At 44.3% G+C, this 16,055-nt stretch overlaps 1 protein-coding gene across 1 annotated transcript in view; it reads right to left on the minus strand.

Moving 5' to 3' along the window:
* The window catches only part of LOC310844917 (cytochrome P450 2J2-like), a 52,656-nt gene extending 52,515 nt beyond the window's left edge, over positions 1 to 141 (minus strand). The window contains exon 1 of the mRNA XM_083739667.1: positions 111 to 141. Within this exon, the coding sequence (XP_083595793.1) occupies positions 111 to 126 (16 nt within the window). The 5' untranslated portion in view covers positions 127 to 141. The remainder of the gene's footprint in view (positions 1 to 110) is intronic.
* Between the last annotated feature and the right edge of the window lie 15,914 nt (positions 142 to 16,055).

The raw sequence follows: 16,055 nt of genomic DNA on the forward strand, positions 1-16,055 counted from the left end.
CCCATTCCCTGTTGAGTGCAACAATAATAGAGAACCTTTGTTCTGGACAGCCCTTTAAATGTTTTCTCTTGGGAAAATACCAGGAGAAATTCTGATTCTTCACTACTTACCCTTTCCGTCTGCCATAGCCCTAAGGAAAGGAGACTCTGGTCGCTTGTCTAACTCTACAGAGTGGTCAGTGAGCATTTCTTTCACTGCTTGGAATCCAGACAGTACTACAGTGGGTAGATGTCCTATCCATAGGGTGAAAATATTTCCATGTTGCTTTGCCAGCTACCATTTGGGTCAAAGGAGAGGAGAGGAGTGATGTGTTCAAAAAACACAGTTGCATATTTCAACTGAAGCGAGCTTCAGTATCCCTCACCTCTGTAGCTTCTCACTATGTGCAGTTCTCTTGCTACCATCTTCCCCCCTCCTCCTCCTCCCCTCCCTCCCTCCCTCCCTCCCTTCCTGCCTCCCTCCCATAATTGCAACCCATTTGTTTAACTTCCTCCTAGCCATGTTGCCTCTGCCTAGGATCAGAGCAGCAGAGACACTTCATAGTAACCAGCCCTCCTGCGACAGACAAGAAGATGCACAAGTCACTGCCAGAAAATGATCTTGCAACAATCTTTGTGTGTTCAGGGATGTGGAACCTGTAGCCCACCAGATGCTTTTGAACTGCAACTCCCACCATCCCTGACTATTGGCCATGGTGGTTAGAGCAGATGGGCATCATAGTCCAAAACATCTGGAGGGTCCCAGGTTGGCATAAGCTGGGCTAGAGCCCTGGGTCAGTGTTCAGACCCACGGTGGGTCACAGCAGGAGCATCACCACCATAAAAATATATGGGAAGGAATTAAGATGATACATGTCTGGGCTAGAGATTATTACCAATTCCAATGTTTTAAAAGTTAATATGTTCATATCTGATGGTTGAGTAATTTTGTATGTTTTGAAGAGTTTTTGCTGAAAAAAGGCTCATAATTGTATTTAAGAAACAAATAAAATAAACTATGGCCTGACAAAAAGTAAATGCTTGCAGAGGAGGCAATGGAAAGGTGCCTGTTCTGTTTGTCTCTTGTCTTCTCTAGTTACACGTGAGCTGCTGTTGAGAAAGGCTGATGTGCTGCTGCTTCATTGCCAATTGAACTTGTTCCCCTTCCATCTGTTGGAAGGGGAGAAGTACACAGCATTCTAGGCCAGGGATGTCCAACAGGTAGATCGTGATCTACTGGTAGATCGCGGTATGTCTGTGGTAGATCTTGGGGTCCCCAAACCCCCATGAAATCTCAAGAACTTTGGCTCCCTAAAAAAAGCTCGATAAATTTGGTAGATCACCGCCAGTTGTTTTTTTATAGTGGAAGTAGATCTCAGTCTCTTGAAAGTTGGATATGCCTGTTCTAGGCCATGTGGCAATATGCAATAGAACAGAAGGAAGGAAAGATCAAGAGCATATTGTAATAAGCTGTTTTATTCATTTAGCTTCTTGTGTTACACAATGTGTTTTGGAAATAAATTCCCTTCAGCTAGCAGCTATAAACAACACACATAATGACATTAAAGCTGGTATAAAAAGGCAAGATTCTGATTAAATGATTTTTATTTATACCCCGCCCTCCCCAGCCAAGGCTGGGCTCAGAGTGGCTTACAAGCAATAATAAAAACAAGTTGAATGATTACAACTTAAAAACAAAATTAAAATACAACATTAAAATATTGAAACATTAAAATATTAAAATGTAGCCTCCTCACAGGAGGAGAAGGAAAAGAAAAAAGAGAGGGAGGGAGGGAATCAAATTGACTCCATGCCAAAGGCCAGGCGGAACAACTCTGTCTTACAGGCCCTGCAGAAAGAAATCAGATCCTGCAGGGCCCTGGTCTCATGAGGCAGAGCGTTCCACCAGGTCGGAGCCAGTGTTGAAAAGGCCCTGGCTCTGGTTGAAGCCAATCTAACTTCCTTAGGGCCCAGGACCACTAGGATGTTGCTATTTATGGACCTTGAGGCTCTCCGTGGGGCATAACGGGAGAGGCGGTCTCGTAGATACGAGGGTCCTAGGCCGTGAAGGGCTTTAAAGGTCAAACGCAGCACCTTAAATCTGACCCTATACTCCACCGGGAGCCAGTGCAGCCTGAAAAGCACTGGATGAATATGCTCCCATGGCAGAGACCCCGTGAGGAGCCTCACTGCAGCATTCTGCACCCGCTGGAGTTTCTGGGACAGCTTCAAGGGCAGCCCTGCGTAGTGCGAATTACAGTAGTCAAGCCTGGAGATGACAGTCGCATGGATCACTGTGGTCAGGTCGGGGCGGGAAAGGTAAGGGACCAACTGCTTGATCCGGTGAAGGTGGAAAAATGTCGCATTGGCGGTTGCTGTAACTTGCACCTCCATGGAAAGGGAGGCATCAAGGATTACACCCAAACTCTTAACGGAAGGTAATGGCACTAATTGGGCCCCTGCAAGAAAAGGGAGTTGGTCCCTCATCCCCATGCAATCCCGACCCAGCCATAGGACCTCTGTCTTTGAAGGATTTAGTTTCAAACGGCTCCCACAAAACCATCCAGCCACACTTTCCAAGCATGTGGTCAGTGTGTTCGGGGCCGAGTCGGTGTGGCCATCCATCAGCAGATAGCACTGAGTGTCATCAGCATATTGGTGACAGCCTAGCCCAAAGCTCCGGATAATCTGGGCAAGGGGGCGCATAAAGATGTTAAAAAGCATCGGGGAGAGAATTGCGCCCTGCGGCACTCCACACACCAAGGGGTGGCACGACGACATTTCCCTCCCTAGTGCCACCCTCTGTCCCCGACCAGAGAGAAAAGAGCACAGCCAGTTACAGGCTATGCCCTGTATCCCCACATCTGCGAGGCGGTGGTCCAGAAGATCATGATCGACCATGTCAAAGGCTGCTGACAAATCTAAAAGGATCACCAGTCCTGACCCGCCTTGATCCAGCTGTCTACGGAGATCATCTGTTAGGGCAACCAGAGCTGTCTCGGTCCCAAAACCAGAACGGAAACCAGACTGAAATGGATCTAAAGCCGATGTTTCCTCCAGAAACCTACCAAGCTGTTCGGCAATCGCTCTCTCAGTTACCTTACCCAGATATGGAAGATTTGTAACTGGGCGGTAATTGGATAGGTATAAGGGATCTAATGAAGTTTTCTTTAAGAGTGGACACACCACTGCTTCCTTCAGTTCCCCTGGGAATGTCCCTGTGTCAAGGGACAAATTCATAATTTCAACCAGGGGGGTCCGCGTGACATCTGGACACTCCCTAATCAGCCAAGACAGGCACGGATCAGGGAGGCAGGTGGTGGGCCTACCAACTTGAAGGAATCTATCCACATCAGCAGGGCGTATCCGTTTGAAATGATCCAACACTGGACCTGAAGTCAGTGGAGGGGCCTCCAGTTCAGTCACTGTATCTAAATTGGCAAGGAGGTCACGGCGGAGCAACAGGACTTTCTCTGCAAAAAAGCTCGCGAATGCCTCACAGCTATGGGTCAAATTTGTGCTTAAATTTGGTTGTCCTCCTAAGGATGTTATTGACCTAATTATTCTAAAAAGTTGTGCCGGGCGAGAGCTAGCGGATGCAATGGAAGCTGCGAAGTATGATTTCTTAGCAGCTTTCATAGCCATCTCATAGGCTTTCATAAGCGTCCTATAAGATGTTCTTGAGGCTCCGTCACTAAAGTAGAATGACAGCATCGGTAGCTATATGAAATCAGGGACATACACAAGGCAACATAAAATGTATTTTCTATAGGCCAACTTGTAAGTGGTAGCAGGACTTCCTTTCTCAGTGCCATTAGTTTCACAGCTGCAGTTGGTGCTTTCTAAATGACTCTCTGAAGCTGATTTCACAGCCCTGGCCTTGTAATCTTGGTGGGAGTATTACCTGGAGATTAGCTCTTAGCTTGCTATACATCAGGAAAATTCCTGACATGTCCTGACAGGAATCAGAAAAATGTCAGGAAACACCCAGATGTATGGCAACCCAATGGAAAAAGCTCAACAATTTCCTAAAAAATGGAACCCTAGTTTCCTTATGGGAACCCTGCACAGATCCATTAAGAAGAATTTGGTATATTAGTCTTTGAATTGTTCTTTAGAAGTGCTTCTAGTTGGAGTAAACAAGATGAAAACTTCCCCTGGCTTCAGAAATTGAACAGCACATGCAGGTTAGTACCTGTTGAGAGGCTGCCATGAATGAATGCTGAGGGTCTTGGCCACCATGTCCCCGTTGGAATTCTGCCTGGGTCAGAGGAATGTGCCACGGCGTAAGCACCGGCAGATATTCCTTGGCGACCTCCCCGCTGCTACTCCCGGCAGATAAGCAGGTGAGGTCTCAGCGATTCTTCCCAGATGTGAGAAAAGAACACACCGTTCCTCCTCTCTCCCCTTTGGTGTCCCCCAGGGAGGAGAAAGAAGCAGACAGAAATCTATTTACATTCTTTATTTCTGTCTCATACATCAGTACAGAGAAACATGTCTGCACTCAACAGCAGTGAGAATAAACTCCACCCATGTACTTCCAGTACGGGTCATGTGACACACACTCTGAGCTAACATCCGGTGCTCAGTACAGAATGGACTGCCCCTTTGTTTCCATGGCAACAGTCACAAACATCCTGTTTGGCTTTGCAGCCACCTGCAGCTGACTGAGCTGCTACAGCCTTTGCTCGCTGCTGCATTGATGCTTTATAGTAACAATCCCACCCCCTGCAATGCAGGAATCTCAGCTAAAGCATCCATGACACATGGCCATCCAACTTTTGCTTAAATGCCTCCAAGGAGGAGATTCCACAACCTCCCGAGGGAGACCATTCCACTGTCAAAAAGCTCTTACTTTTTCCATATGTTTATTTCTGAATCTTCTTTCTTGTAACATGAAGCCATTGGTTTGAGTCCTACCCTCCAGAGCAGGGCTGGATCAATACATATCAAAGAAGTGTTTCAGTTAAACACATTGTAAACTTCATACAGGGAAGTTGCATTGGTGAAGCAGCTGTGTAAGTTTTTTGGTAGCCAGCATTTTGCCACACCCTTAGCTTTCTCTCCATCAGAGCCATCTTTCCCATAGGGCTTAGTGGTGCGTCGTGCCAGGGCATTGGCCTCTCAGTGGCGCCCCATGAGTGTGGGAGCTGCGCGGCTTCCCTCCCAAGCCTCTGCGGGGATCGCTCTCCTCCCACGTAGGCTTGGGAGGGAAGCTGCATACCTGCTTCCGTGCCTGGCTGGATCTCCCTGCGCTCCCCACCGATATATATGTGTGTGTGTGTGTTGTGTATACTCCTTGCCTGAACAGATATGGTGAACAGCGTGGTGTCAGCTCTCTTAAAAAAGGTCGACAACTCTGGGCAAACAGGGGGGGGGCGGATCTTTGAACCCTGGCGGCTCATATTTGTAAGACGGCCCTGCTCTCCATGAGAAGCATCAAAGGGATGGGGGGAGGGGGATAGGTTTCAGAGCCCAGAACTTTGTTTAGAAAAGCTGATAAGATGCCCCCTAGCAAGCACTCATAATTCCCCTTCTCCTTGAAGACATTCTCTGAAGATATTTGAACTGTAACTGTGTATGTGCATATAGAAGGGGGAAAGCCAGAGTTCTGGAGTACTGATCCAGAAACTGAATAGTTAGAGGAGGCCAACAACCTACCTCTTGAAAGACTGACTCCTGTGACTAAAGAATTAAAAGAGCAGCAGTTACTGCTCTCCTTGCAAAAAGCACTGAGACACCACTTAGTGTGTTTTGCCATGCAGTTTTTCGACTTTCCTGCCTTCCAAGAGTTGGGCACTTCTTCTTTTGCAATTCACCTTCATTGCTTTTGTTTTTTTTACAACAGAAATGTTTTCTTAACATAAAATCACAATGTAGAGTTTCAATTTCTTGTTGATGTACATATATTCAAAATCATAATAAAAAACAAGAATATATTCTTAATCATTCGACTCATTTATTTTCTAATTACCTCTGACTTTCCCTCCCCTTCTTACTTGGGTCTTTTAGAGTTCTTGGTTGAATGCATAGCATAATAAATCTAGATTGTTGGTAACCAACTGTTGCTATTTTTTTAATTTTCTCATTACAAGAGCTATTCTAAACCAGTCAAAAATTTTAATTCTCCACAGTCATCTTCTAGGTATTGTTTAAATATATTCCAATCTTTACTAAGTTTTTGTTTCGCTTGATTTCTTATCTGTCCTGTCAGTTTATCCATCTCAGTTTATCCAGCCAATCTTTCTTTGATGCTATCGTCTCGCTTTTCCAATGTTGTGCAGTCAAAACTCTTGTTGCTGTGGTGGTGTACATAAAACTTTCTTTAAATTTCTTGGGATCTTCCCCCCCCCCACCGGTAATCCCTAAAAGAAATGCCTCAGGGTTTTGGGGAAATGAATTTTTAAGGAAAAAAGTAAACATTTAATGAACTGTAAAAAGAAAAAAAGAAAAATTTAATGAACTGAACTTTGAGACAAAGTTGCGCCAGGAAGTTCAACAGGCATGGATCAAGGGGGAAATCTGCAAAAATATCCTTTACTGTGCTGAGTTTAAGTTGCTGATTTCTGGGATTGACTTCAAAATCTTCTTGTTGCTACTCTAGAGCCACCTGCTGGCCACGACTGGGCCCATAACATTTGTTAGCTATTTGTGATCTTAATAATTAAACAGTCTTACACAAATAGTTGAAGATAAATCTTTACTTGTGAGGCTGGCAGCAGTTAAACAACAAGCATTATTTACATATAAATTAATGAATGCAATATGTTTCTCTCCCTTGATCCATAGTTGATTGTTCTCACAGCACCTCTGGACAGTGCTGGCATGTTCACAGACAACGAGAGATGTAACAGAAGAAACAACCAACACCCAGCTGCAATTCCCACCTCCTTTCCCTGATACCATTTATTCTTTGTGAAATACATGTGTAATGCAATTACAATACAAATACTAACAAATGCATCAGGAGTGGAAAGGGGTTGGTGAGTGGAGGAAGCAGAGATGAAGCCCCCTAGCACTGTCATATTTTATTATGCTCTGCAGTGGGGAATAGCACAGGGTTTATAAGGATGGGGGTGTGTTGTAGCCCCTGGTAAAGGCTCTTTATTGAGTTCTTTCACTCCTTCTGTCAGCTGGAAGCTGAATGCCCTCAGCAGGCTGGTCAGGAAGATGAATATTTCAATCTTTCCCAGCTGCATTCCCAAATACATGCGAGACCCTGAGGAGGAGACAAGGCAAAGGCATTGTTAAGATAGCGAAATAATCAAGGTTGATGACCATTTCCTAACCAGAATAGTGCCAACATCTAATAGCTGAAAAGCAGAAAACAGGACACATTTGCCGACTTTTAACTATGGATCTCTATGATGACTCCCATTTTACATATCCATGAAAATGAGGAGGTGCCCTGGAAAAAGAGGACAAAAGGGATGGGAAGGCAGGAAGCAGAGGCTGGAGCAGCTGATTACCTCAGATTCCCCTCACCCCTGGTTCCTGTGTGAATGTTTCTGGGTTTACTTGTTTATTTGGTGTTTGACTGAAACTGAGCGCTGTGGGATTTCTTTTAATTTTCAGCTGCTCTGCAAGATTCTCAAGGGTGGTGGTGGAATGAGCCATAGAATCTGCCTTTGAGGGGGAATGTAGTTTCTAGCACCAGCATAGGGCAAGGGTGTTCAGGTTGGGCTGCTCATCAAATATACATTTTGGTGGGGTGGGAATAATAAGGAAAGAGCTATATAATTTTTGCAAACTTAATATTCCAAGGGCAGCTCCTAGAACCTCCAGCTGCAGGGTCTCCCAGAGACTTTGCAGAGATGCTGTCGGTCGCAGTACAATAAGTCTCTGTTCTCTTATGGAAAAAAATATGAAAACTCATAATCTCTAAATTGTAATTTGAGAATAAAGACTCTCCAAAGACCAGAACTAACAATGCAACTGAGTGTACATTATATATCCCCACAGAAGTAAGCCCTCTTGATTTCAAGGAGGGAGTTCTCAGATAAGGAATGCAGTCTGAACTTTCTAACAATTTATTAACAAAGACATTTCTATACCACCCACTCACAAAATAAAGGTGTTGTACAATACTATAGAAAGGTAAAGGGACCCCTGACCATTAGGTCCAGTAGCAGATGACTCTAGGGTTGTGGTGCTCATCTTGCTTTATTGACTGAGGGAGCCAGGGTACAGCTTCTGGGTCATCTGGCCAGCATGACTAAGCCGCTTCTGGTAAACTAGAGCAGAGCACGGAAACGCCGTTTACCTTCCCGCCAGAGCAGTACCTATTTATCTACTTGCATTTTGTGCTTTCAAACTGCTAGGTTGGCAGGAGTAGGGACCAAGCAATGGGAGCTCGCCCCTTCGCAGGGATTTGAACTGCTGACCTTCTGATTGGCAAGCCCTAGGCTCTGTGGTTTAACCAACGGTGCCACCTGCTGTAGACAACACAATATACAAATGCAATAAAACACGTGTGGGATAACAAGCCTCATATAACCAACAAGCTTAAGTCTAATTAATGCATGAAGCGGTTAAGACCATAGAGTAAGCTGTCCTGCCAAGCTTCCCTCACCTTGGAAGGAACTGGATAATCAGGCCTATTGTTCTCCGCCAGCCCACCCAAGAATCTCAATGTGTATAGAGGTCTAAACTAGTTGCTCCAAGCTCAGACCACATGGCTCTTACAAGACACTATTCTGTTCCTATACCAATTATTTAGGAACTTTTCCCACTGTCTGTAACTAAGCCAAGTTCTACTGCCTGTGCATTGTCTTCTGAATGCTGTATGCAAAAGTACATGAATCTGACCTTTGGAAAATTTGTAAGCAAGCCGTGATAATTTCTGCTGACTTTCTGCCGGCGTAATTTTCTACAGCAGGAGGCAAACAACACTAAATGCCTGATTCCTCGCACGTAGGGGACATAAATAGAGTAAATATTCATTTGTTCTTTAAAACTAAAACCTGGCACATACTCCAGTCTCCTTTACAGGTCAGAAATGGGAAAATAAGTAAGGAAGTGGAATGGTTTCATTCAGTTCTGAGTGTGGTTTCAGACCCAAAATTTAAATCCCATGAAAAAGATGTGGGGTAGCTTTAGCCCTGCTGCCTGAAAAGAAGTGGGATGACATCCATCAGGTATGAGTGACAGGGAGCAGCAGCATTCTAGTGCTGGCAGTGTTGTCTCTCTTCGGGAAAATGAAATGGGTGGCAAATATGGAGAGGTCCAGGATGTCAGTGATGGTGGCCCCGTAAGTGTTTGTGCACCTGTGGGTCCAAACAGCCAACCCAGATATCCCCAAAACTTGCCAGTGCCATGACCTGCTGACCAGAGGTGCCCAGAGGCAAAGGAAGGCGGTGTGACCCCCGGAGCGGGCGTCACTACATAGGGTGCATGTGTGGCGTTGCTACTTACGTTGCATGCGCCATACATAGTGAAGCCACACATGCGCTGTATAGCAGTTTGCCGGTGCTGCTGCTCCAGTGCCGTACGGACGGTGCTGGGATCCTCCGTTCATGGCTATAGCAGCGACGGAGGGATCCCTGCACCATCTGTACAGCGCTGGAGCGGCAGCGCCGGCAAACCGCTAAGTACAGCGCATGTGCGGCGTTGCTAAATACCATGCATGCATGTGACACCGCACATGTGCTGTACATAGTGGTTTGCAGCCGGTGCCGGGATCCTCTGCTTGCAGCTGCAGCCGTGAACGGCGGATCCTCCACATCCAGCTGCAGTGCCACAATGGCTGCTTGCACTGCTGTGAGCCCCCACGGGGTGACTTCTTCTCACCCCCACAGACATGGAACCCGGGGCTCACCTCCCCCCCTCGTTGCGACACCACTGCCAGTGCCACTGCTGCTATGAGAACGCTACTTCTGCTATGTCCTCTTGCTGCTGATGATGTCATTTCCTGGAAGCAGCTGAACAAGCATTATCTGCAGATCACAACACAGCTTGGACTTATGCATTTACCTGCACCAAATGGTAGATATTCTTCTCTGGCCACAAATTGTCTATCCTTGTCCAAAAAATGATTTGGGTTGAACTCTGCAGCTGTCTCCTAACACGTGGGATCAATAAGAATAGAGCGCAAATCAGGAAAAATCCTGGTCCCCTGCACAAAAGAAGCAAAAGACTTGGAATGCACTCAGATTAAAACATTTCTGGATTGTCCCTCACTGTTCCAAAACTAAACTTTGCAGAATTCAGACTGAATTCAAAAATAATTTCTTTGGTTTTTTGACAGGTGTGGCTATATTCATCCCCAACATTATCCCCTGTAAATGCTGCCTGTACAGGCAGGAAGACAGGAAGGCAGACTTCTCTCCATCCCTCTCTTAAGAAGAAGGCCCAAAAGCCAGAGCAAGAATTCTGGCCACCACATTTTCCTCCTCTCCTTTTTAGAATCATAGAACTGTAGAGCTGGAAGGGACACCAAGGGTCATGTAGTCCAACCCCCTGCAATGCAGAAATATCAGCTAAAGCATCCATGACAGGTGGACATCCAACCTCTGCTTTAAAATCTCCAGTGAAGGGGGTCCACAACAAACCAAGAGAGTCCTTTCCACTGTTGAATAGCTCTTATTGTCAAAAAGTTCTTCCTGGTGTTTAGTCAGAATTGCCTTTCTTGTAACTTGAAGCCATTGGCTTGGGTCTACCCTCTGGGGCAGGAGAAAACAAGATTGTTCCATCTTCCATGCCACAGCCCTTTAAATATTTAAAGATGGCTATCATAGCTCCTGTCAGTCCTCTCTTCTCCAGGCTAAACATACCCAACTCTCTCAACCGTTCCTCATAAGCCTTGGTTTCCAGGCCCTTGATCATCTTGGTTGCCCTCCTCTGCACACCTTCCAGCTTGTCAATATCCTTCTTTAATTGTGGTGCCCAGAATTGAACACAAGACTTCTGATAGTGTCTGACCAGGGCAAAATAGAGTGGTACTATTACTTGTAGTGCTCTGATGCAGTCTAGAGTAACATTAGCTTCTTTTGCTGCTACATCACATTGTTAACAATATAACCCTTGTGTGGTTTTGTTGCCCTTTGGGTTTTAGACAACAGAAGCTCCTGAATGCTACCTTGGGATGCTCTTAGCTCATCTTTACCTTGGGAATGAGAAAACCACGCATCTTCACATCCTTTGAAGATTGCCTGATGACCCCAAAAAGAAAGACATATTTAAAGCGCTGCATTTCATGAATCACAGCATTGGTGTAGGGCACTTTCTTCTTATCTTTATAGCAGATTGAGTGAGCAGAACCTATGACATCTTCTATTTCCTTGTGCATTTTATCTGAAGAAAATGATGGAAACAGAAGGTTTATTTTGAACACTGCATTTTAATTCAGATGGACATTTATTTCCCTTGAACATATTCCATAAATCTCTGTGAATGAGTCCCAGTTTCTTGCATTTTTAGCTCACCTGGCCCTCCAATGAGCTCAAGTCAGTGTACATGGTTCTTCCCCACTCTAGATCCCATGTGTGAAAAGGCTGAAAGTGAACCTCATCTCAGATGTTTCTGTTTTACTATGTTTTTATATGTGCTGTAAGCCGCCCAGAGTATAACAACAACAGAGTATAACAACAACATATGGCTTGACAACCATATGTCAGGAGTGCTCTGATGGTGTTTCCTGCTTGGCAGGGGGTTGTACTCGATGGCCCTTGTGGTCTCTTCCAACTCTATGATTCTATGATTCTATAACAGTAACAATAACAATAACCAGAGCTGACTGGATTTGCTGAAGGTCTGTGAGCCAAGGCTGTTTGTTTTACACACTTTTTATTTTTAATATCCTCCACCCCTCAGCCCTCAGCATTTTTTATTCTGTTTCACAAGTCCTTATTTTCTCACCTAATCTTTGGCTAACATCGGTCATGTAGTGGAGCAAGGAGAGAGGCAGGATGCAACTCAGCTACTTATTCCACAGCAGTGGCAATGATGGTGCTCCCTGGGGAGAACTTGACCAGTCCTCTGCATGCTGAATAAATAATAATTTCTCAAAGAGAAAATCACCCACTAATCTAAGCAGGGGAAAGGGTGGCTTACATTGGCTATGTGTTGAACTGCCATTTATATTCTGAAAGATTCCAAAGTCCCTTTATTATGGCCAACTAAAATATGAGGAGGGAGGGACACCTCCAGAATTTTTCCAGTCTAAATGCTGAGCAAAGGAGGGTGATGGGAAGAAAGAGAGAGTAAGAAAAAAGGTGGGTTGTTAATGAAGTCATAATCTGTGCATTGGTCAACATTTCATATTTGTTGCAGAGTTTTAGAAGGGGCATGGCTTGAGGGTTGTCATGAAGGGCACCTGGATTTCTGGATTCACCACTACACCTCTGGCAAAACATTGACCTCTCTTTGCATCTTTTTCTTCCTTCTTTTGACCATGCTGCTTCCTAATCTTCAAACTGACTTCACTCTATTTACAAAGCCACTCCTCTTTACCTCTCCTCTCTCCTTCATAGAGGCACATCCACTACCCCCAACCTTCTCCAATCCCAATTTCATTACATATTCAGATCTTCCATCTGTTCCAGTATCTATAGTTTGGAAGCTTCCTGTGTGGACAAGGTATTCTGGGCATTTTCCATTTTTACATCTGTCGATCTTGAATATAGGTTCCAGAAAATATGTAAGAAAATGTTGGTGGGGAAAAGTGATCTTTCTAGACATGGAAGTCAAAAACATTTAGCTTATTTTAATAACTCTGAATCTTCCAAAACGTCTATCATAAACTCACTTATCTTTAACGCTTTCTGATGCTTTAAGTCAATTGTTTTATCATCTCATTAGCTGTGTATGAAACCAAGTGATGCCCTCGCTCCCATTGAACAGGTCTCTCTCTCACACCTTGAATATCTGGGTGACTTGCCAGGAGGAGAAGTGCCGATTTCAGAGAACAGCTGGTTGTGTCTATCCCAGCAATAAGGAGGTCAAAAATAAACCAGACCATGTTTTCTTCATCATAGGTGGACTCTGGGTCATTCCTGCTCTGATGTTGAAAATGAGGAAGGTGGTATGTCATTTACATGCATTGCAATCTGTCCTTCCTCATTTATTTTATCTTCCTTCCCTCATTTATTACCATACCACCAACACATGCTTGATGAGGGGCATCCTCTTACTATCACCACCACTTTTTCATCAGTGGTGGGCTAGATGGTGCACCCACAAGGATGCCTCCTGTTGGCATTCTACTGCCCAAGGCAGCTGCCTCATGGGTGGGCCGGCCCTGTGCTTCATAGCTGGTTGTGACAAGAGATCCATGCACACATTCCTGTGTACACAGCAGTAGCTGTTGGTGCTGCATTTGAGGATTTGTGTGTTAGGGTAATAATCCAACACTGGCAAGGAGGAGAAGGATCCAATGGAATCTCACTGGCAGCAGATATTCAAAATTTGCATTACTTATCCCTAAACATATTTAAGCATTCTTTTGTCACCATAGAGTGTCCAAGGATTGTTCAAAGAAGGCAAGATGAAAATATATTTTAAACTTTATAGTGTAGGAATGTGGTTGAGGCAGGGGTTTGAAGTCTTAGTCTAGTTTAGGGGCATTTTGTTTAGGATTTGTTGGTTCCCTGTTGATGGTAGGAATGATTTTTTTCCTGTCATGCATTGTAACATGTAATAAAACATCTGCCACTATCCACTTGGTGAGTTGGCCATTATAGCAGTGTTTTTCAAACTTTTTTGGACACAGCCCCATTAACTCCATTAACTCACCCCCCATGCCTGCCACCCTAATAAAAGTTTTAGTTAGTGTAGTGGTTTGCACAACTCACTAAGGAAGATAATAACTCAATAAAATTGGAAAAAAATAACAATTATTTCCACATTTCTTGAAAATCCAATTAAGATTATTTGTTTAATTAAGTCAACAAAACTGACAACCTTGATCCAGTGACTTTTCAAAGTCTGATAGTCATTTACACCTTCAGTGCTCCTAGGTAATCCCACCCATCCCTAGGGAACAACTGAGATATAGAATCTCATAGCCAGCATTGTCTACAAGGGAACAGTTTGCCTTCTCAGTTTTTTCTCTATGGTTTTCGGATTCTAACATTTCAGATTTCTAATCTCTGTTGTTTGTATTTTTGAAATATTTAAATATTCACAATTTGAGTGAGATAGATTTTAAAAAAATATTCAATAAAATTTGGTGTGTTTTGATAGGAAAATATTTAATACATGAATAAAACATACTCTTGCATGCCACCCCAATCTTTGAGCAACATGAGATTCAAGGGGTTCCAGGTGTTTACCCAGAGTATGGTTTCCATGGACTGAGGGACAGCAGAGACTGTGCTGTCTTGGTTTATTTACACATATATACAGCCTGAGCCTACCATGGGGGGGGGCGGGGACTCCTAGCATTAACACCCCAGTAGGTTCTTGCTTCTCCCATAGCCCCAGCCACGGATCCCTGCAAAAATCAGGCATAACACTGTCTCTCAGCTGCCCAGCCAGCTTTCTTATTCTGACTCTCCCGCTGCAACTCTTGCTTTTGTCTGGTTGATTGTTCTTTTTCTTTCCTCTCTGCATGTTTTTCTTTTGGTTACAAATATGTATAGTTCACAGTTTGCCCTTTTATTTGGCAGAAACATTGTGACAGCCTTAGGCTTAGGCAACAGAGATGCCATCCCTGACTGAGCCTTGGACTTCACTGGAGACTCTCTCTGACTGATGACCAAGTTACATAGTTGTTGTAAGAATTAGAGCTGTGAACCAGATTCTGCTGAGGCCTGACCCTGAACCAAGCCTCTCCTTCCTACCCCCTGAAGCCGTATGGCACAGGATCAAATCCCCTGCTTAACAGGTGTTAAATTGGAAGCTTTGGTAATCTGCAGTGCTAGCACAACCCCTCCCAGCCTTATTTCTAAGCCTTACTGCAAAAAGTTTGTTAAAATAATGTTGTTGTTTTTTAAAAAAATTAAAAGCCCCACTGAGCAAAATGGATCTGGAACAGGTGGCTCCCCTTGCAGAAAACTGGCCTGATCTGAGAGCCACAGATTGGGACCATGGGGCAGATTGGGGTCATTGTATTCAGTCCTGGGAAGGATAGTGTGAGTTAGAACTATGTACCAACATATCCTCCACTGAGGAAAAATGAGATAAAAATGAAACCATGGAACCAGTAGAGCTTTTCTATTGTCTCAGTCCATGTTTGAATGTGAGATGAACACCAATCCAAAATAATTTATGTGCATAAGCAATGCCTCATAGGGAAGACCCCTTAACTGTTACGATAATGAAGCAATGCAGCTGCAAAGTCCTAGCTTGAAGTGTAAACATGATGGGAATGTTGGAACTGCTGTGGGAACAGAGGGGCAGTCATTTCACAGTGCGCAGCACCGGAATTACCTCAGAGTGTAATATGAACTGTACAGGATGTACAGGAAGTTTTAGCCACAACACTGCTGGAGTATGGAGAGAGCAGTCATGTTTTTTGTAACGCTGCAAATACAGAAATAAAAGCATGTAAATACGTTTCTGTCTATCTCTTTCCCCTGCCTGGGGGGGAGGCAGGAAAGAGGGGTGTGTTCTTCTCACGTTTGAGAAGAATCGCCGATCGAGACCTTGCCTGCGTCTGCTGGGGAATGCAGCCAGGGAGGTCAACAGGAAATCAAGCCGGGTGCCTGGACTGCTGCCAGCTTCTCGTGAGAAGGGCTTGAATTTCCAACATTAACATATGAAAGTTTCCACTTATTGACCATTCACTCATGAAAATACCTACCTTTTTCTACCTATCTCAATGGTTGTCAACACACTTTAGCAACGAAATTACTGAAATGAATATGAGGGAAATTTGGGAGGGAACTCATCATCATATTCAACTTAGATTCAGAAAAAAAGATATTGGTGTTCTGGCAAGAGATTAGCATTCACTCATAAGAGGGAATGCAATGATTCCTTTAATGAGCAGTATCAAAAAAACGAAGATCATGGCCACTGGTCCCATCACCTCCTGGCAAATAGAAGGGAAGAAATGGAGGTAGTGAGAGATTTTACTTTCTTGGGCTCCATGATCACTGCAGATAGTGACAGCAGCCACGAAATTAAAAGATGTCT

Source organism: Podarcis gaigeae (assembly GCF_964106915.1).
Source record: "Podarcis gaigeae genome assembly, chromosome: 5".
NCBI lineage: Eukaryota > Metazoa > Chordata > Lepidosauria > Squamata > Lacertidae > Podarcis > Podarcis gaigeae.